The sequence below is a fragment of the Toxotes jaculatrix genome, chromosome 16, assembly GCF_017976425.1.
Source record: "Toxotes jaculatrix isolate fToxJac2 chromosome 16, fToxJac2.pri, whole genome shotgun sequence".
In the NCBI taxonomy this organism is placed as follows: domain Eukaryota; kingdom Metazoa; phylum Chordata; class Actinopteri; family Toxotidae; genus Toxotes; species Toxotes jaculatrix.
The window spans coordinates 6,107,873-6,129,322 of record NC_054409.1 but is presented as its reverse complement, the minus strand read 5'-3'; the positions used below and the strand labels follow the sequence as shown (position 1 = coordinate 6,129,322).

Below are 21,450 nucleotides of genomic sequence, written 5' to 3'. Positions count from 1 at the left end.
TTTACCCTTAAAGCTCTAGGTCATGAGCTGGTTCACTGTGAATGAGCCTGCACCTTCATAGGTTTGGGGCTAAGGACTTGTTGCTATGTCAACAGCTGCAGATAAATTTCAATCCAGATTTGACAGAGAAAAAGGCCCTGATGTGTGTGTAATGAAAAACAGGAGCGCGGTGATAGAAGAGAAGAGGGCGTTGAGACGACTGACCTTAAGCCGTGCGACGGAACAGGACGGGAGTGTGATGAGAATTACTCCGGCTGTTTCGGAGCCAATTTAAAAACATATTCTCCAGTCCCTTCGTGGTACTCACTGCTGATGTTGGGCAAACCACAGTCCTGCTCATTTTCAGGTGGAAAATAAGCAATGGACCAGGAATCAGTGCTGCTGCATGATCTCAACTGAAATATCTGTGAAGTTTGATTGTTGCTCTAAAACACGGCAGGAGTCTAAATACCCCTAAAGCCAAAAATGACAACAAGACACCGTAGATTTCCTTCAAACAGGAAAAAAATCTAATGTTCTGATATGAACAGCACTTCTCTGGCAGACTGCAGTATTTCATTATACTCCAGCTGGTACAGAGAAGACCAATTAGTATGTTGGTAGCGTTAATTATTTAGTCTTAGTCCTGAGATCAAAAATAGGTGATCATGTTAGTTTTAGTCACATGTCTCCCTTTTTTATTTTTTGTCGATTTTATGTCGACTGAAACTCTGAAGTTCGAGTCTAATCTTAGTTAAAAAAAAGTCAGTGAAAACAGTTGATATTTAAGTCTTTTTTTAGCCATCAGAAGAATAGTTGAACATTTTAATCTGTGGGGTCCAGAATGAATGATGAGAATGAACATTTCAGAACGTTTCATTTCAAACTTCACCAAACGGCTTTCAAGTAAGATTTTAACCAACTGATTTTAGCCTAAAAGAAAATGAATATTAAAGTAAAGCCCAAAATAACAGGTCGTATAACTGAGAATGCAGCCTGTAGAGACGGTGTCTGGTCTGATCTTATTAATTTCAGCAACACATCCGGACATGAAAGAGGATAAAAACAATGAAGCAAATCCAATGCAATCCAACTTGTGCAGGGTGAGTCAGTCACTGCTATGATCTGAACTCGCTGTTTGCTAACACAAACCCTGAGAATTCAGAGAAATAACACTGTACGCTCAAAAAGAAACTCTGTGCAACAGCCCTGCAACAACTCTGACTCTTCTAATGTTCAGTTTTGTTAGGACTGTGGTTTTGTAGGCCTTAGTGGAGGTGTTGCACTAACCTGTGTTATACAGGCAGTGTTTGTAACCTGCCAAACCTCTTTGCAAACACGACATTAGCAGTTGGCTCAGTATGCTTTAAGAGTAACATTCATTTATTTAAAACAGGTTATTTAACATGAGGTCAACCACATAGTTTATGTCCCTAAATCTAACAAAACTGCAACTTTAACCATGTTTACTGTTGTTACCATATCGATGATGGTTCAGTACATCTCCCACTGGTACGCCCCTACAGGTTCTATCATGGTTACCATGACGACCAATGTCTGGTACGCCTGCTGCTAATAGGTCACGTCCAAAGGTAGGGAAATGTGACCTACGTGGTCGTTCAAGTGGGAGGACTTGTTGAACAGAAATGTATAATGTGAGCATTTGGATCATATCATTGTCTTCTTTCATTAAAAATACAGAGATTTCATTAAAATTCTTGAATGTGTGAATGTGTGTTGTGTGGACTTCACAGGGTTGTGTGTTACTGTGTGTGTTCAGCAGCCAGCTGTCCCTGCACTGATGTTTATATGTTTTTATATGTTAGACGTTGACAGAGCAGGCGACTGTACAACACTGACTTCAGTGGATCACATTTGGTGAATGATCTACATTCACAGGTGTTTTTCCTGAAGGTGAACAGACATTAACAAAGTGCTCACTTCAGTCTGATTTAAAACCTCAGCTGAGTGAACATCGCTCAGGCTGAACGATCGGCATATATATATATACATATATATGAATTCGTTCACACACCGTGAATTGAAATGTAATGAGGGTTTAGAGTAACACTCTCTCTTCCATCTCTCTTTCTCTCACCCCCTCTCTCCCTCTGTCTTTCCCCGGCTCGTCCTCCTCTCCTCATTCGCTCACCCCTTAGATCTCCTCCCTCTCCCCTCTGTCCTCTGAGTCAGTCTGAAGGAACATACAGGCTAATTATCTGTGCGAGAAAGTGTGTGTGTGAGTGTGTAATTTCCAGCGGGTGCGTATGCGTCCTCTCTTCCCTCGACTTCTCTTCTGTCTTTGCTTGAAAGACTTTTTACATCCCACCTCCTCCCAGAGAAAGACGGAAAGGAGGAGAGAGATAAAACCGCCATCCGCCATCATCGACACCCTGAGACGTCCCACTTTGCAGCGCGGCAGCGTTGTTAGGACTCACAGAGCATAACGTACACATTCACTTAATGTCCTGTGGACTTATTTAAGGCACAAAGGCATCCTGAAAGGAAAAGTTCAACACTTTGGGAATCACTTTGCTTTCATGCTGAGAAATGAATGAGGAGATCAATACCACTCTTATGTGTGAACGTCTAGTGGTTAGCTTAGCTTAGCACAAATACAGAAAAACCGATAGAAACAGCAAGCCAGGCTCTGTAAATAAATCCACCAGCATGTCAATTTACAGGAAATTTTTTTAGTCAGAAAATGTAAATAAACACACACAGGGTTGTGTTACTTACGTGTGTTGCTTGGCTGTGAGTCCATAGGAATCATCATTTTGCCCCGTGTCCCCCTCCTGGCAGCCAGGGAGCGCTCCAGAGTGGAGATACTGCTGGAGGCCTCGTCTCCATCAGCTCCTGCAACATCGAAACCCTCAAATACTAAAACGCGCCACGATATGAAACATTTAGAATTCACATTTGTTCTGGTTGTCAAAAGAGAATTTAATAAATGACTGCTTTCTACTGCGAAAATTATTTATACATTTTTACTTTATACATTTGTTTTTTTAATTGATGATGAATCAGGCTTAATCACAGACCTAATTTAATCAAGACTGTGAATGCAGTGAAATCAGTTAGTGCCACAGAAAATGAAGAAAAGAATGAAGAAGCATTTACTGAGCTGTAAATTATAAATGACATTTTTAATTTTTGTGTTCCAAACAATGTGGAGAGATTTTGATGTCGCCAGGCAACATAGAGATGAGCCCTTATGTAAAATGGATGACCCAAAACATTTCCGAGTTTAAAAACAAAGCAAAAAAAAAAAAAACATTTGTTTGTTTTTTATGAAAATTTAGGAGGTCTATTGTAGTGTGTGAAGTAAACATCATACAATAAAACAGTGTTAAAAGTGAATAAAATTAAGTTCCAGAGTACCCGAGTGGCTGCTCTTGCTGCCGATCTGGCTCTCTGATTGGCTGTGTGCGACCTGGGGGAGGTCCTGGCATGACTGGATGGGCGAATCATGTCCGGACGGGGCGACGCTGGGAGCTTTCTCCATGTTCTTCATCTCCATTTCCTCGTGATGGATCCAGAGGTCAGGAGGTCGCAGGTCCTTCTGGCTGCCCTTCCTCTTACTAGCGCTGTGGCTCGCTCTCTTCCTGCACAGAGGACGAGAGACACACAGGTAAGGACGTCAGCGGGCAGGTAGGAAAGCAGGTCAGTCTCAGTGACTAATGTTAGTGGACATCACACCAGACCCGCGAGCAGACTGCTATTACAGTCACGTTGCTAGGCAACCCTTCAAGTCCCCGGCAGAGTGTGAATACTGCTGTTCGTCAGTAAATGTGCATCCATCACAAAACCATTTACCTCGCTCATTTATTCTACAGTTCGCACAGACACAAAGAGGACAGTGATAAAAACACAGAGACAGAGAGACGAGGAGGACAGGGACTGTGAAACCTTCAGATGGTTTCCTCGGCTTCTGCTCTGCACTGAAACCTGATGAAGTAAAATAATACCCAGTGAAACCTGTTAGACTGGATTAAAGTGATTCTGACTGGATCTCATGAACTGGATTACAACATAATGCCAACTGAACAGTCATGAACCGGATTATAAACTAATTTTGACTGAAGATTTTTCTGAACCCTGACCCCATGTTAACACTATTTATGGTTGCCATTTTTACTACAATACGCATTCAGTTGATTTGTATGTAATTACTCTACATAGCAGTTATGATATCAGCCTCTCTTTACTCTTTACTTTTATTGTGCCTACCACAGGAAAGGCAAAGTATTTTTCACTGAGGTTGCTGACCACTATCAGTTTTCAACATCTTCAAAAGAAGACATGGTCATTTTTAACATTTTTTTTTGTCAGCAGGTTATTTTTAATGGGAAAAGAAGGAGCAGCTGAGGTGATCTGTTGGAAGGACAGGCTGTACACTTCAGCTCCACAGCAAGCTAATCAGGTTTTACTGTGTCCTGCTGTTGAGTGGAAAGCTACTCACATCGCGTGCAGCTTGAAATCAGGTTGTCATCCAAATTCTTATTTAGTGAATGGCATTAAAAAGGAAGGAAACTTATCCAGGTTTGGGGAAAATGGGATTAATATTCATCTGAGATTCAATTTCAAAGAAAAAACAAAAGAACATGGACAGCTCATTTACAATCTGCCTTGTTTCCCTAACAGCTGTTTACTGCCTTCACACACATGAACGAAACATCTTACTTTCTCTGCTGGGCGGAGGAGCGCCGGGTGCAGATGAGAGCCACGATGACGACCACGACCACGGTGACGGCTCCCACGGAAACCACTATGATGACCAGGAGGTTACTGTTCTTCTGAGGTGTGGCGCTGCCATGAGGTGGACGCATCTGACCAATGGGAGACTCTGAAATGCAAAAGACAACCGGAGGCTAGAAAGTATAAAGAAACAAAACATGGAACAAAGGTGGATATTCTCAGAGCTGTGGTTTGATTCCTGAAAACAGTTTTGTTTTTGTTTTTTTGGAAATAAGACCCTAAGGATTAAGGAAGTGTATGGTTGCCAATATTAAAATAAAAATGTAAGTTTTAATTTTTCTGTGCACAATGTTTTCAATTCAATTTTCACATTTGAAAAATTCATAAATACCTTTGCCAAATAAAAAGAAAAATTTCCAGTGCATTCCTCAACACAACACTGCCATAATCAGACTGAACTCGACTGTGCAATGGACTTCTCATCTATTTTCATGTTAAAAGTCAAGTAGACTTTTAATGGAAAGGCCAGTTTGAAATTCATTTTCAAATAATAAATAACATAAAAAACAACCGAGTTCCCCTCTCATCGTGGCAGCATTATGCTTAGGAGTACAGGAAAAGAAACATGTTTTGTTAGTTTAATAAATAAAGTTTTCATTTTGATTTTAAGTTCCAGTGTTAAGTTTTAATTTGGATATTGGCAGTAACTATGCAGTTAAATTAAAAATGACATCACACACACACACACACACACACACACACACACACTCAAAGAAAACGATATTTCAGTTTTATTTAAGCATTTCACTTGAATATTGGCAGCCATAGACGCCCATGTTGCACATGTGCTGCAGATAATTTCCTGCCATGTTAATTGTTATGACATTTTGACTTAACATTTCAGTTAATTATTTTCTGTTTATCTAAACTAATGTTTTTGCATTTTGAAATGCTGAAAGGCAGAAAGCAACTGAACCACAAATATATGCTAATTAAGACATTTAATCTCTGTGATCCATCTCACTAATACAATCAGCCCATGTGCAAAATAAATACACTCATTCAGACAGTTTCAGCAAAGACACACAGCTACAAAATAAAAGCCTGCAGAATGCAGAAGAATCTCTGGAACTGAACACAAAGCTGCTGCTGCTGCTGCTGCTTTACCAATCAATACACAGTGTGTGAGTGTGTGTGTGTGTGTGTGTGTGTGTGTGTGTGTATGACAGATGTAAAGGGAGGAAGGGGAATTGATGACATGCTCTGTCATTCATTAACTCGACCTTGGAGCGCAGGGAGAGAGAAAATAGGAAACACTGAAGGAGCATGAAGTCTGGATGGAGAGGAGAGGGAAGTGTGTTAATGTAGAGAGAGAGAGGAGGAGAGAGGAGGAAGAGAGAAAAGCCGGAGTGGTGGGAAAAGAGAGAAAAAGATGATAGAGAGGGGTAAGAGACACAGAAACGGGGGCCGAACGGAGAGGAGAGAGGCGGGAGGAGATGCAGGTGGAAAGATTAAGAAAAATGCATGAGACAGTCGGTGAGAGGCACTTTACCTCTTTCACCCTTCCTCCCTTCCTCCCTCTCTCTCTCTCTCTCTCTCTCTCTCTCTACATTCGGTCGTCACTCTCAATGAAAACCACAATCCATCACAGCTTCCAGCTGCAGCAGAGACCACAATATTACTCACTTTTCTTTTTGTTTCTTTCTGTTTTGTTTTGTTTTTTTTTTTGAAGTTAGATTTCATCATCGTTCTCTCTTAAAGCTTTTTCCCTTTCTCAAAACAAGTTTTTTTCATTTAATTTCAAACTGTTATTGGACCATTTGCTGACGCTTCTTCCTAGTATCAAGGTTTTGCTTGAACAAAGGTCATGGGGGTCATAGAAATCAGAAGGGTTTAACCTCTGAGACCGCAACAACAACAACAAAAAAAAACATCTTTACTAAAAACAGAACTGTGCTTTACTTTTGTATATAACCCCAGGGAACCTTTTTTAAGCCCTGAGCACTGTCTGCAGGTATCATTTTAGGTTTCACGCAGCCCCAACAGCTTCCAATAGTAAGACAGGGCAGTCTGTATCTAACCTGAGTGGCAAAACCTAGGGCAAAAAATATCTGTAAAGCACTGGCTGCACCACCCGCAGCAGTTCATTAAGCTTGTTCCTTTGAAGGCTCTGTAAAAACTGAACTCAGATGAGTGCATCAACATCTATCGACTCAGATCTTCTCCCATGTGGTCTGCAGTGGCAGGACAGCGAGAGAACACAGTCCTGGGAAACTTGAGTAAGAAAATCAATCTGAAACTATAAAAGTTAAAGTAAGGGGGTCAAAAACAGGATTTTGGAAAGTGATGGGGACATGACCCCCCCCCCCCCCCCCCCCCAACCCCGGTGGAAATTACACCCTTAAATCTATATGTCACATTTTAGTTAGTAAGTTATTTGGCTAGAAGGTTAAGAAACAACTTTCATGCTTAAGTTTTAACTTCAAGACAGAGACAGCATCCATCGATGAAGACGCCAACGTTGAAAGATCTGGAAAAAGTTAATAAAGGGACACAGATTTCAGAGGCAGAGAAATTATTTAGTCTTTTAATGACTTGTACTTAGAATAGTGAGCTAGCTTCTTCTTATAGCTGAAGACCCATAGCAGGTGGTGTGTGACGTAGTGTGTTAGAGCATTACAGGCTTCTCGAGGGAGATCGTACCCGCTCAGCCGACGTTACATAGTGCAAGAGAAGCCATTCAGAGCGTGGAGTGGGGGTGAAAGAGGCGCCATATTACAGGTCAGTGTAACATCAAAATAATTTTGAAGCTGTAATTTTTAAGGTAAAATAGTTGCATGATGTTGCTTTAAATCCAATTTAAATCAATTTAAATCTATTATCCAGCTTGAGGTCATCCATCCAGAGATCGTTTTCATTTTCAGATTCCTCAGCCTCTCTCTCTCGCTCTCCCTCCCTTACTGCTTTAAAGGAGGATGAGAGGAGCTCATGTGATTGGTGATCACTGATGCTTGCCCCGACTCCACCTGCTGATTCTGTAATTCCTCCCACCAATAATCTATTCAGCTTCTCTTCCACGTTGTCCCAAGATGCATCTGGTTTGAGCCTGGTTTGATCCTGGTTTGAGTCTGGTTTGAGTCTGGTTTGCCCTTGTAGTCACAAAAATGTCTGTGTATAAAAGTAACCACAAGTAATAAACGATGACATTTGTTTTTGTTCAAATGTGAGGCTCTTCTTGTAAGGTTAGATGCCATACAGAGAGGAAAAAGTCTGTTATACCTTTTAAACTACCTAAGTGAAGCTTCAGGGGAATATGAGGGTTCAAGATGTTAATGTGTTCCATTAAAAACTCTTTTGTACCACAGTTTCTGTTGCTTAGAGCTGAGATATTTTTAACTTTAATTGCTTTGTGCTCTGAGCGGTGTGATGCTCTCAGACCTGTCAAAAGCCAACATTACTTTCTCTGGAGAAAATGAGGAGAAAGTGAAGAAACTTTAGAGCTTCAGCAGCTAGACTGTACTACACCTGGACCTCCAGCCTGCTCAGACACTGTCACTGGATCAGAACGACGGGGCCGCTTCAGATCACAATGAGAACGGACTGTAAACATAGAGACCTACAGAGCTGTGACCTCCTGGGAAGATTCAGAGGTGAATCTTCTCTGAAGGTCGTTTTTCAAGCGACAGGAAGCTCTGCGACATAAAAGGCCGACACCGCGTTAAAAATGAAATACTGTTGAGCTGATGAACGAGGCTTCGTCCTCGCTGACCCGCCATAAAGCCAGAGGAGGCCGGAGGTCAGAGGGGGCAGATTTATGACCGCCTCCGGCAGCAGCAACAGTGTCGACAAAACGTTAAGTCCATCTTCAGTCTCACACACACACACACACACACGCACTTCACTGTCCTCCAGTGAGACACTGAATCACTGCCAGCTACAGACCGTGACCTCTGACCTCTTCTGTGGAGGAGGGGGTAACTGAATAGGTTTTCTTTAAACAGAAATAAGAGGAGACAGTTACGGTTAAGACCATGATTTGTAGGCTATTAGCGATGGCTTTAGCTTTAGCAGTAATTTCAGTGTTATTAATAGTAGCATTATTAGTATTAGCATAGTATATAGCAGAGTATTTCCATTAATATAAGTCTTGTTGGCATTAATAGTAGCACTGTCTTAAGAATTATCATTAGCATTAACATTAGCATGTATATTAAGATTAATATAACCACTTGAACAGTTATTCACCTTGATATTAGCTTTAACTTAAATATTAGTTTCTGTGTTATTAATAGAAATAGCCAAGCATTATTATGAGCATATTTCCCTTAGAAAGTAAGGGAGAATGGGGTTGAGTCTGTATCTAGGTAACCATAAACAAAAGTGATCATGTGACCACAAATTAAGGAAGTATAATTCACATTACTCAGTCCATCATGGGCTCAAACTAATGGAGAGGGTGCTAAGAAAGCCAGAGCAATGATTTTTATCAAGCCAGGTGAATTCATCATGTTAACAAGTTACCAGTTATAATTTTAGCTGGTCAACTGACAGTCAGTCGCAAAGCAAGGTCATATAGCATATCTGTGGATCTGAGCCACCATGTGAAACAGCAAAATGGAGGTTGTGGCCAGGGATGTTGGGGCAAGTTGAGTCAGTGGCTCAATTTACCCCCAAAAGTTTTAATAGGCTACACATTTAAACTGTATCCTGGGTATTAGTGTTATTTTCTGATATTCTACAGAAAAAATCAAGATGGCAGGGAAGTACAAAAGAATAATCTGATGATCTAAAGAGAGCAGCCAGGCGAGTGTCAGAGGGGAGGTCCACTCAGTCTGTGACAAAGCACCACAAGATAGAGTGACACTGAAGAAGTGTATCAATTAAACAAGTAAAGGAGAAGTTCCCAGAAGAGGTCATGCCAGACTAGAAAGTGCTCATCAGTCTGGTGTTGTTTAGATTTATGATGATTTCACCAAGGCTGTGAATGGTTTGAGCACTTCAGAAAGCGTCACCATCTATCACGCTGAACCCCAGAGGCAACATCAGCGACAAGAACCACTGGCTTCAGTGGTCAGGATGTTGGATAATTCTTCAGTGATCTGGCATCTGTGATGGAGCAGTTTGATTCAGATGAGCTAACTATGAGTACAGTTCTGAATCTGTGAAATAAAGCAATGTGCATCTGAATGAATATGTTTTACATCAAATCAAAATTCCCTCCACCGATGATGTACATCATGGATGAGACAGATGTCACAAACGGTCCAGTCGCTTGAAGAAACTGTGACAGAGAGGGCCAAGAAACAAGTTCTCTCTGTGACGTTGGCTGAAAGAGGGGAGCTTATAACACTAATGTGTTCTGTCAGTGCAACAAGGCAATCCTATTCCACCTCTGTTCATTTTTCCATGTGCACGAGACAAGGATCGCTTGCTCAGAGGAGAGCCCATGAGTTCAGCTGGTTGCTCAATAAAGTGTGGATGGACAAATGAAGATGTCTTTACACGCTACCTAGAATGCTTCATCAACCACACCCACAGCTGAAAAGAGAATCCTGCTTTGCTTCTTCTTGACAAAAACAAATCTCACGCCTCCCTCAAAGCTATAGAAACCGCAAAGGATAATGGAATTGTATCACTCTCCCGACCACCTCATACATCTCACTGCCTCCAGCCCTTGGATAAAACTGTCTTTGGGCCCCTGAAAAGATTATACAACCGAGCAATGGCTGCTTGGATGCGATCTAACCCTGGAAAGACAGCCACCATTTATGATGTCCCAGGGCTGGTGAATGATGCGTTTGTGGTAGCGATGACACCCAGAAACATCTTGTTTGGCTTCAGATCCACACATATCTGTCCATTTCATCCAGACATAGTCCCCCGATGATGTGTCTGAGCCATCTGCAGCCAAAGACAGACCCGATCCTGAGCAATCTGCAGCTGCTGAGACATCTGAGACAAACTTGCAGAAAAAGAAAGCAGCTCATAGGATAGCGACACGACTCTTTGTCCTAAATGACTGCACAGATGACGAAAGAATCGAGTGATGATGATTTGACAACCTTCACTGTAGGTGATTTCGTTGTGGTCATATTTGCTAATACAGCTAAATTCAAAATGAACCACTGCATGGAGTTACCTGAGAAAGTCTTCGAGAAAGTTTTACCTCGAGGATGAGCTCAAGGCAAAATTCTCGAAGAGAGGCAGAGTGTGCCCTGTGCTCGACAAGCCTGAAACTTTCACATTCAAATCGATGGATGAAGAAAACTTTCCAAACAAGGATGTTGTGAAAAAGCTGCCAGGAGCAATCACAGATGGTGGAACAGCTAAACGGCAAAACAGCTTGCTCGTCCATGTTCTCTGGAAAAGTGGACGACTGTGGACTAAATCTCAGAAGCTGGGGCACACAGAACGTGTTCGGCCATCGTCACTGATAATATGTGAGAGTAAAGGAAAATAAATCATATAGAACAAATAATTGCTATCTATATTAGACATGCTGTCATATAAAGAAGCATAGTGTCGTGCTTTAATAAGAATAATTCATCCTCAGATTCGTGCTATTAAAGTTTGATACTAGTACAATTGTATTTTTGTATTATTAAAAACTTTGCCCAGTTACTGTCCTACATCAAATTATTCTCAACAATGTTGAGACACTTGTGTTGTTGTGTTTGTCATTATATTAATAACTAAAAGCTGAAAATTTATATGCCACCACACTCTTTACACCCTGTTTCTCCATTAAGATTATTATTATTATCCAGTTTGTGAAAACACTGATTGATGGTTAAGATACTGAGTCTAATTAATTTTTTCCTGCTGGCGGTGATTCAGCAACAAACAGGAAGCAATGCTAACGGACTGTAAATCAGCTGGCTGCAGCTCCTCGTCAGAAAACAGCCAGCCATTAAAGTAAGTTCAGACATGACTGAGCTGAGTGATCAAAGAAAAACAACTGAGCTGCTCAGATGATCTGATGATGCTGCAGAATATCAAACACACACACACACACACACACACACACACACACTCCAGGACATTTGGTCTAACTTCCGTATCGAGTCCAATAATTTATCCAAATGTAATTCTGTTTTCTGACAGACAGATTTGGTTATTAGAGAAGAACAGTGTGTGTCTGTATGTGTGTTACCATTGATGCTGCTCTTATCGATTAGGTTGGTGTCAGATGGCCAGTAGGCGTGGTCTCCCCCTCGACCTGGAGGACGAGAAATAAACAGGAACATTAGTAAAGAACAAAAAAAAAAAGAAAGAAAAAGGCAGAAAATGACCGAGAGAAACAGGAAGGAGCTCAGAGTCATTCTACTTTTGATGGTGCATTTACATGCACATACATAAGTGTGATGTGTGTATGTGTAGTTTCCTCCTGAGATTACATTTGGTCCCAGTGTTCAGGTTTTATTCACCTGCCTGGATGGTTCCCATAGTAACGACTTGTAGGCATCTACCCCATCAGACAGCTAAAGATGACTGTTACAACCAAGATTACCAACAGGACAAAGCACACAACTGCCAAGAGGCCTCAGACACAAAGGGGGCGGGGGGGGGGGGGGGCACATTTCCCAGACTCACAGTGTGGCAATGTGTGGCATTTTTTAATAATTAAAAAATAAATAAATAAATTGCAAATTCAGTACCAAATTTGCCCCAGTGAAGTAAAGTATCAATTAAAGTAGGTCCGTCTCATCTGTGATATATTTGCTGCTCATGATGTCTGTACACATTCCCATGTGAATTGTTTCTAATGGATTAATAATAATTTCTTAACTAGAGACCATCTTGTGATCATGACACCATGTTTACGCTCTGACTCTGACCAGTCATTACTATGTTACGTTATGTTATTAGATGGGTTCTCAGTACTTAGGGGCTGGATCACACGTTTCTTTGATCTCGGCCTTCATTTTGTTTTCAGTTACACACATGTAAAGTTTCATGAGTGTATCTTGCACAGTTGTGATGCTACTGCTGCAACAAAATCTGTCCACAGACAGACAGAGAGACATATAAACAGCTGCCAAAGTACACAAAACCGTCTCTGTGGTAGTTCCAGGTACAGTAGGTGTCTCCAGGACCTGTTTTTGGCAGGTAGTTTTTTTTATCCCAGTTTACAAAGCTGCAGGTGAGCCTTTAAATGAATTTGGAGCATTGGAAGAGGAAATTTGAAGAGGAAGTCAGAGGCAGGTCATCACAGCTCCTGTCAGACAACAGAGCCTGGAAAATGATGTGAGAGATTTTGAAAAACGCTGTTGCTCCCGTCAAGAAACTGAATCTGAAGACCTCCACATCTCAGATTCACTTAAAGCCAGATCCGATACAGAATTCTCCCACATTTTAAAGCTAAAAGCTGATTTCTTCCTCCCCCACAATCGAGCCGCAGCAGCGGTGAGTTCCAGTGGTTAGTTTGCTACAGGAACCAGTCTGATTAAAGCTAGTCTGGATTTGTGTGTGTGTATTAAACAGTGTGTACATCTATGTGTGAGTGAGTATATGTGTGTGGTTTAGAGCGGAAAGTCCACAGTAACAGGGCTGAACATCAATCTTCCCTCCCCCCAGACAACACTTCTGATTTATATGGAGAGGGACCACAGTGTGTACATGTGTACATACCACACACACACACACACACACACACACACACACACACACACACACACCTGTCAGTGACAAACAGCACCATTTAACACCCTGACACTGAAGCCGAGTCTCTCTGGTTCGGTGTCCCAACGCCTGAATCGCTTCACTGCACCTAAGTCCGGCTGCACAGAATGCGTTTGTAGACCGCAACAAGCCCCATTTTACCTCTGTATAATATACTGAACTACGACTGTAGGATCTGTTGCCCTGACACCAGCTGAAAAGGCTTGTGTCAGATTATCAACCATGAAATCAAGCTTTCTTTGTTATTCACAAATGAAGAACAAGACCGAAGACTTCAGCTTGGTTGGATAAGGACTCAGGCTACATTCCCATCAGCCTCACCTGTACTTTGTGTTTAGTGCTGATTAGCAAGATTATACTTGCTTAGCATAAGCATGTTAGCATTGTCACCGCGAGCCTGTTAGCATCATGGATGTAGTCAGGACGGCTAGAATGGCTGCAGAGTCTTAGTCTTGTTTGCTGATGATGCACTGGTGTTGGTTTAATTGCACTGTTTGCACTTACACACTTCAAATGGTGCAACACAACATGATGATTATTTCTGTGTCAGTGTTTTTAGTAAGTCTGTTTCATTAACGCTCATTACACTTTTCAAAAAAGGATCAAATTAAACATTAAAGCTACAAAATCTCCCATCATGTTCTCTGAGATTTCAAAGTTTCTTGAAGTAAACGAAAAAAAAAAGTTTAGAGCGCTCATTAGAATCATGTCCCCCCTTCTGCTTGCTGTTTGCTGCCGCTGATGAATAGAGCCAGAGAAGCGGGCATTAATTATGGCTGAGTTAATTTGATGAACTTAAATATGGTAAACAGCTCTTTTCCATCGCCTCTCATATGTCTGCATTAATAATTACAACAGCCCCTGTTCTCTCCCCCCTCTCTCTCTCTCACTCTCCTTTTATTTCTCTCTGCCAGAAGAAAAATGATGGAACGAACGACTTTCCTTCAGCTTGATAAGTTGGGGCTGTTTGCATAAAGTGAAAAATAAATTCAATTAAGAAGAAAATGGAGTGACTTCCTCTATTTTCACATATTTCCTCTCTGTCTCTTTTCTCTCCTTAAATGATTTCTCATTAGTGTACATGAGACTAACAATGCTGAGATTTCAGCCATCATCATTACAGGCTCATGCCTCTCTTCATCCTTCTTTCTTTCCATCCTAACCTTTTTCAACTTTCTCCATTGTTTTATCCCTGAATTCCTCGGATACACAACATATTTTGGTTCTTAAACCTTTCTGTCTAAATATTTAAATCATATTGATTCGATTGATTAGCATTAGCTTACAACAACTGTTTCAAAAAGTATTCAAACACCCTCAATTAATTTATTTATAAATATATATATATATATATATACACACACACACACACACATGCTTTAATTGATACTTTACAAGGTTAGCAAGGCTCAGTGAGTGCAACACTAGATCCTGACATACTGGGAGCACTGGGCCACTCTGAGCATTTGACCTTTGAATCAGTGGATTGTCTTGCTATAATTGATCCACGAATATGTGATGCAATTCAAGATTCATCTGCTTATGTTGAGCAAGATTGTCAATCCAGTCAACACGCACTCTCTGACACACCCCGTTTCCTTCAGGAGCAAAACACACTGATGATTTGGAGATGTGAAGAAAAGTAAAATGAAGAAAGGGATAACAGGAAACATGGTTTGATGACCAGAAAAGACACATAACATGAAGATCAAAGATCATTTTAGACCAAATGTTATTTAAACATGAACTTTAACATGAAATTCACATGAAACTGAGCTGACAAGAAATTGTAAAATCATAAATTATTAGAGATTATATGAGGATGATTTGAATATCAGACAGAATTCAAAGACAGTAGGAGATAAGGCATGAAATGAGAAGACAGTTTGTAAATCACAGGTAATCGCAGGAGATTTGTAGATATTGATGATTTAAAGATTAAAGATGATTTGATGGTAACTGCAAAATCAGATGAAGGAATCGTTGGAGGGTGAGACATGATGACAGATTTCTGTAAAATTGCAGAACGTTGGAGACGATGCACAGCTTGAAATTCACATGCACACAGACACGATCACACATACACACACACACACACACACAAGTAGGGAAAAAAACCTACCTTGATCATTGGCCATCTTGTCTGGATGTTCCACTGAAAGAGAAACAGAGACTGAGTCAGAAAACTTATAAAATATGAAACAAAAGAATGCATTTACAGATAAAGCAGGTCTTGATCTTCAGTCACACAAACACACACACACACACAAACACACACACACACACTATAACAGACCTTTGGCGGTCCTGAAGTGAACGGGCTCAGACAGCGGGCCGACTCCTTTGGCGTTCTTGGCCTGAATCCTGAAGTAATAAACTGTGTCGAGGTTCAGATCGACGACCTGATGGGTCAGCCGGTCGCCGCTGATCGCCTCCATCACCCAGTCATCTATGGGCATGTTCTTATCCAGCGTGTAGTACAGGATGTAACCTGTAAGACAAGATGGGTTTAAGGTTTAAGAACCAGATCATGTCCTTTTGCAGCGTGGAGCATGGGAAGACTCAACTTGTTCACATCAATGTAACGTGCTAAATTTGACACATACAATTGCGCATATTCCCATTTAAGGTGTGATACAATAATTGGGGTTGTGAGAAAACCAGTTGCTGTATTATAAGACCAGTGGAGGTATAAAGATTTGATATGTATGAAGTTTCAGTACAGTAGACTGTCAGTTTGGAGTAAACGTGTAAGATTTAAGAAAAGACAAAACGTGCTTAATGGAATTACACACAAAAAAAAAAAATATATATGAAAGTGTAAAATCTAAAAATATTTGATCTGTGTTGTGCCGTTATCCCTGCAGGGAGCGTTTGATTCGTCCTCCGGGATGCTGCAGGAGCAGCAGAGCTCGTTAAAACAGACGGGTATACAGCCAGGCTGATCGCCCAGAGGAAGAGAGAGAGAGAGAACAATGGAAGAAAGCATGTGTGTGTGTGTGTGTGTTTTGGATACACAGGATACTCTGGATACACAGAGCAACAACTGAATTCTTGTACTATGTGTTAACAGTGTGTTAATATTGGAAGAAAAGAATGTCTGCTCTTCTTTCCTGGTTTTTGACAAACAAATAATCTATAAACTGAAGAACAATCAGCAGCTTCATTGAAAATCTAAAAGTAACTATTACCTCTGATGAACCGTGAGTGTAACTTGATGAGTAGAGTTGTGTACCTGTGGTGATTAGGTGTGTTTGAATAATTGCTCACCTGTGATTCGTCCGTTCGCCTCCATCGGCGGTTGCCAGCTGATTAAAATTGCGCGGGGTCGTCCCTCACGGCTGATCACTGTCAAGTCTTTGGGGGCGGAACTAGGAGCTGTCAATAATGCAAGAGGAAGAAGAATGGGGGAGGGAAAAAAAACAGTTTGAGAAAAGGTAGAATGACGTGACGCTGTGATCAGCTTTGGTTTCTACATATCTTGTGTTCAGATGGAACTAAACCAGCAGACTATTTGCTGAAATTTTGCAAACACGAGTCGGTGACATGTTTTATTAGTAACAGGTAACAAGGGCATCCAATTCTCATGCTTTGGCGTGAGACACCTGCTCTCAGGCTCTGTGTCATCCAGGCATGATGCCCAAACAAATCTCACACCAAATGAGAGGATGCTACAAAGCCACTCATTGATTTAAGATATATGGTGGCTAGGTTGTATACTGATGGCTGCCTCAACACACACAATGTCTGAACATCAAGTTTTTCCTCCTATATTTAAGCACTTATATCGGTCTATATAGCCCACACCAAAAGCTATTTTCATGGTTTCAGTTAGCTTAGCATACTGACTGAAAGCAGGGGGAAACAGCTAGCCTCCAAAGTTAAAACAAAACTAAGACTCTACAGCCATGTTAGCCGCTTTGTGAGACTAGGTGCAGTGATTTGACCTAAATGCTAATGTCTACATGCTGACATGCTCACAGTGACAGTGCTAAGGTTTCTAGTGTTAGTATGCTTCATTTTAGTAATTGGCACTAAACATTACAGCTGAGGATCATGGGAAAGTCATTAGCTTTGCAGGCACAAAGAGATTTTCTTTGCCTGACCACGGTGCTGGAGAGGATCATGAAAGTTATTGCAGGGGCCATTTCTTGGTCAGGTGCTGTTCACAGTCTAATACTACAAACAACTGAAGTTCATTAGTTAATAATAACTATGTAATTAATAGGCTAATAGTAACAATGTATGAATTTTGTAGGCTAAACATAATGGACCTTGCTAGAAAGGCCAGAGTTTTAACGAAAATATTAAATGGTGTAAACTTTGCAGTTTCAGTTCAGCTGGATGTCAGTTACGAACTCTCGGCTTCAAGCTCACACTACATCTCTCTCACCGGAGTCCTGTTTTTGTGACACTAATCAGTAATGACTACTGCACATTATTCTGATTTATGATTATGGTCCTGCTGATGTGCTCTTGGGCGGTTAGAACCTATGATTAGCATAAACTGTATCTTCTACAGTCTCCTCCCCAGGTGGATTTTGTTTATAGCGTCTAAGAGTTTCTTTCTCAGTCAGACAGTCTCTGTTTCTCTCTTCTCCCAGCAGACGACTGAATTCGGTTAGTTTTATTACAAAGGTTCCTATCTGGAAGCTTTCATATCTTTGTCACTGGCAAATACACAGCTGGTCCTTGGGTGTAGGTCTTTGTTCTGTTTGAACTTGAGAATTGTTCAGAGGGTAATTTCTGTCACTTTCCACAACTGCCCTGCTGCATCGTTCCCGTTGTGAGAATGTCAAGCACTCACCCTCGCAACCAGGACTCAGGCTTTTTTTTTTTTCTTCTTTTTCCCCTCCTCAACTGTAACCATGGAAACTAAGAGGCAGTCTATCAGAGTTTTATTGTGTGATGGCTTCATGTGTTTCCTGGTTATAGATGTGATTAAAGACAAGTTTTTTGTTTTTTTTTAAGTTTCACACCAGGACAGGTCTCAAAGCTCGCACCCCAGCATTGGCTAATGAAACCGCTTGTTAAACCTGACACAATGCGCAGGAGGAAATTACAAGTTCCAGCTGAGCCCGTTAGTGTCGTTGACAACCTGTACTTCTTATAAATACACAGGGAAACCTTCAGGAACATACACCTTACACATACCCACTGGGCAAAGCAGCGGATCCAGGACTCAAAACTGAAATAATTACAACTATCTTCAGTTCATATAATCAATGCTACTGAGTGTTTGACTTGATCAACACGATCTGCATCAGCACAATAATAATTTTAACTGGAAAAACAAAGTTTGGATTCAAATGCATCCTCTTCCAAAACAGTGAGCTTAAATCTCACAGAATGATTGTTAGCACCAGTTAAAGGCCGTGAACACCTACACAGTGTTCTGAGTGATTTGACAGATTGGAGGTGGGCAGAGCTATGCCACGAATTACATGAGGGCCATAGCTCTTCAAATTAAAAGCCAGTGGTGACAATGACACAGCCAAAAAATGGACTCAATCTTATTTCACAAGTGTGTTTTGAAAGGTGGATGTTAATGCGATGCTTTTCCTTTTTTAAACCCCCTAACCTGCGAGGTCCCTTGAGATAAAAAACAAAAAAACAAAACAAAAAACATCCCAAAGCCATTATTCTTTGAATTCTAAATGATTTTAAATCTACCCTATAATGTGACCTTTTGCATTGAAAGCAAAATAAAACTCAAGTAGAAAAGAAGTTGAGTGCTGGGCTGCGCTGGTAGTCAACTTCCAGTCCAGCCAATAGGGGTGTCAGCTCAGATATATGTTGTTTTGGAGGACGGTTGCAAACAACATATTTCATCATTTGATTTGAAGGACTCGTTGGTACTTTTAGGACATCAGCTGGCACTGACAGTATAAAACTCTTGTCGGGGCTTTAGTTCAAAGTCATTTTCATTCTGCTGACACTTCACAGCTCATAAAAAACAAACTTCAGATTACTCACAACAAGTGCATTAAGGTTTGGAAGGGTTTAACATCACAACAAAAACAAATGCGGTCCTTGTAGTGTTCAATCACAGCAGCTCAATCAGCTGTTTGTAACGCTGGCTGGCAGATCCGTGAGGATAGAATTACAATGGTAGGGGTCAATAACCCAGTCAGACGTTGTGCTAACTTGCTGTATATAGCTGTGATGAACTGGCATTGGCAGTGACATTTATATTTTTATTTCTTTGACAAGCTTGATTGGTTTTTGACTGAGGAAAATCCTCAGCACATTTAATGGGCTGAAATCACAATTTCTAAGTCTCTGCCTCTGGTAAGAAGTAAATACTAACATATAGTGTAACATCACTCAGCAGGTGCCTGTGGGTGATTGTTTCCATTAGTAAGGCTGAGGTGTTTTCAGTGTTTCACTGGGAAAATGTGGTCAGTGTTTGTATATCCGGAACGGGTGGATCACTGCAGGGACTGAGTGGGCTCAGTCCGTCTGCTCGCCATGAATGTCAATGTATTCCAGCAGGCCCCCGGGGAGCCGGCGGGGGTAATGCTGTTCACACTTAATTGGATGACAAATCCGACAAAACATGATTGTAAACATCCTGAAAGGGATACCTTGACATTTTGATTTCAGTCTGCGGTTGGCTTTTCGTTGTTGGAGACAGTTGTGTTGTGTTTTGCGAGTGAGACTGAACCAAAACACGGAGTTCTGTGTATTGTTAAACACCTTATTAAAAGTAGTCGCTGTTCAGGGCGGGAGAGAACATAAAAAAAAAAAAAAAAAAAAAAGTTCGGTCCCCATGCCGTTCAGGCGAACCGATGTTTTCTGAACCTGCCCTCATTCGGTCTATCCCTGTTTTCTCCAGAATTTGAATTTCCCCAGAGAAAAAACTCTGAACTCCATGTATTCAGCTTGGCGTTTTAGGCGTCAGTGAAAAGGAAGTGAAAGGAGAAAAGTGTATTACAACTGAAAAAACAGTAAGAATCACCCACTTATTCTAAAACTCTAAAACTAAACACAGTCTTAAGCATAAAAGTTCATCCTTGAGAACAGAAGTTTGAGAAGAAAACACTTCATTCAAAGTCCACAGGACAGTGTTTAGAATTAGTTCACTATAAAAGTGTCTTTCACAAGCTGTTAGCTACCAGCTGACCAGTACAGTCCAGTCGTATCCATACAGGAGTATAAGATTTTGCTTTTGCCCCCTCCAGCACCCCAGTGTACCTCCTTATGTACTAAACTTCGGAGCAGTTAATTTAGATAAGATTCAATGTTCATGAATATTTACCGATATCTCTGACTCCGTACAATGATATATTGATAATGATATGGGATTTGAGGGGTACAACAGAACCCACCGCCCTTTAGATTTGTTGAAGGTTCAGACTTGGGTTTGTGGTTTAGGTCGGACTTAGAATAGAAGTACAAAGAAGCACACAAAGTGTCTATGGCCTAAGGCAGACGTACCTGCTTCATACGTCGTGGCGTGCGCCGTCATACTCCACGTGCTGGACTTGCGGCCTTTGGTTACCATGACAGCAAACTCGTACATGGTGTTTGGCTTGAGGCCAGTGACGGTGTGGCTGAGCGCAGTGGTGTCTGCAGACTGGACACACAATACAATTGTAGAATTTAGATGTTTGCAGAATAAAACCGAGGGAAAAGGTAAAGTGAGAACATTTACGATATATTCATGAACACCTGTATATATACATGTATGTGCATATATTCGTGTAAACATATGTAATATTTATTCACTTATTATTTATTTTATTTTTTGAAAAGCCTGTCCTTGTGTTGGTACTGTATATCTGAGCCTATGATATCAGTGAATAACAATCTCCAGTGGCTGCATAAACAGCTGTGTTTTCCCTTTCACTTCTGTTTGTCCTTGTGGCACAAAGAAAATGCCTTATTTTCAGAATCTGATGGAAAGAGAAGAGGAAGAAGAGACTTCTCTCTCTCTCTCTCTCTCTCTCTCTCTCTCTCCCTCCATCTGTGCTTTATTGAGATGTGCAGACTGTCTGCCCTTGTATAAATTTCATATTTCCACTGTTTTGGACGCAGAGTTCAGATTATTGTTTATAAGTTTCTCTGAAGTTACGGGTTTTGTGACGG

At 41.0% G+C, this 21,450-nt stretch overlaps 1 protein-coding gene across 1 annotated transcript in view; it reads right to left on the bottom strand.

Annotated features, from left to right (window-relative positions):
* The window catches only part of dcc (DCC netrin 1 receptor), a 154,461-nt gene that overhangs the window by 27,734 nt on the left and 105,277 nt on the right, over nucleotides 1-21,450 (bottom strand). The window contains exons 18-25 of the mRNA XM_041059116.1: nucleotides 20,800-20,938; nucleotides 16,630-16,737; nucleotides 15,656-15,850; nucleotides 15,482-15,514; nucleotides 11,831-11,896; nucleotides 4,663-4,825; nucleotides 3,361-3,584; nucleotides 2,719-2,835 (exon numbers count right to left, since the gene is read on the bottom strand). Of these exons, the coding sequence (XP_040915050.1) occupies nucleotides 2,719-2,835; nucleotides 3,361-3,584; nucleotides 4,663-4,825; nucleotides 11,831-11,896; nucleotides 15,482-15,514; nucleotides 15,656-15,850; nucleotides 16,630-16,737; nucleotides 20,800-20,938 (1,045 nt within the window). The remainder of the gene's footprint in view (nucleotides 1-2,718; nucleotides 2,836-3,360; nucleotides 3,585-4,662; nucleotides 4,826-11,830; nucleotides 11,897-15,481; nucleotides 15,515-15,655; nucleotides 15,851-16,629; nucleotides 16,738-20,799; nucleotides 20,939-21,450) is intronic.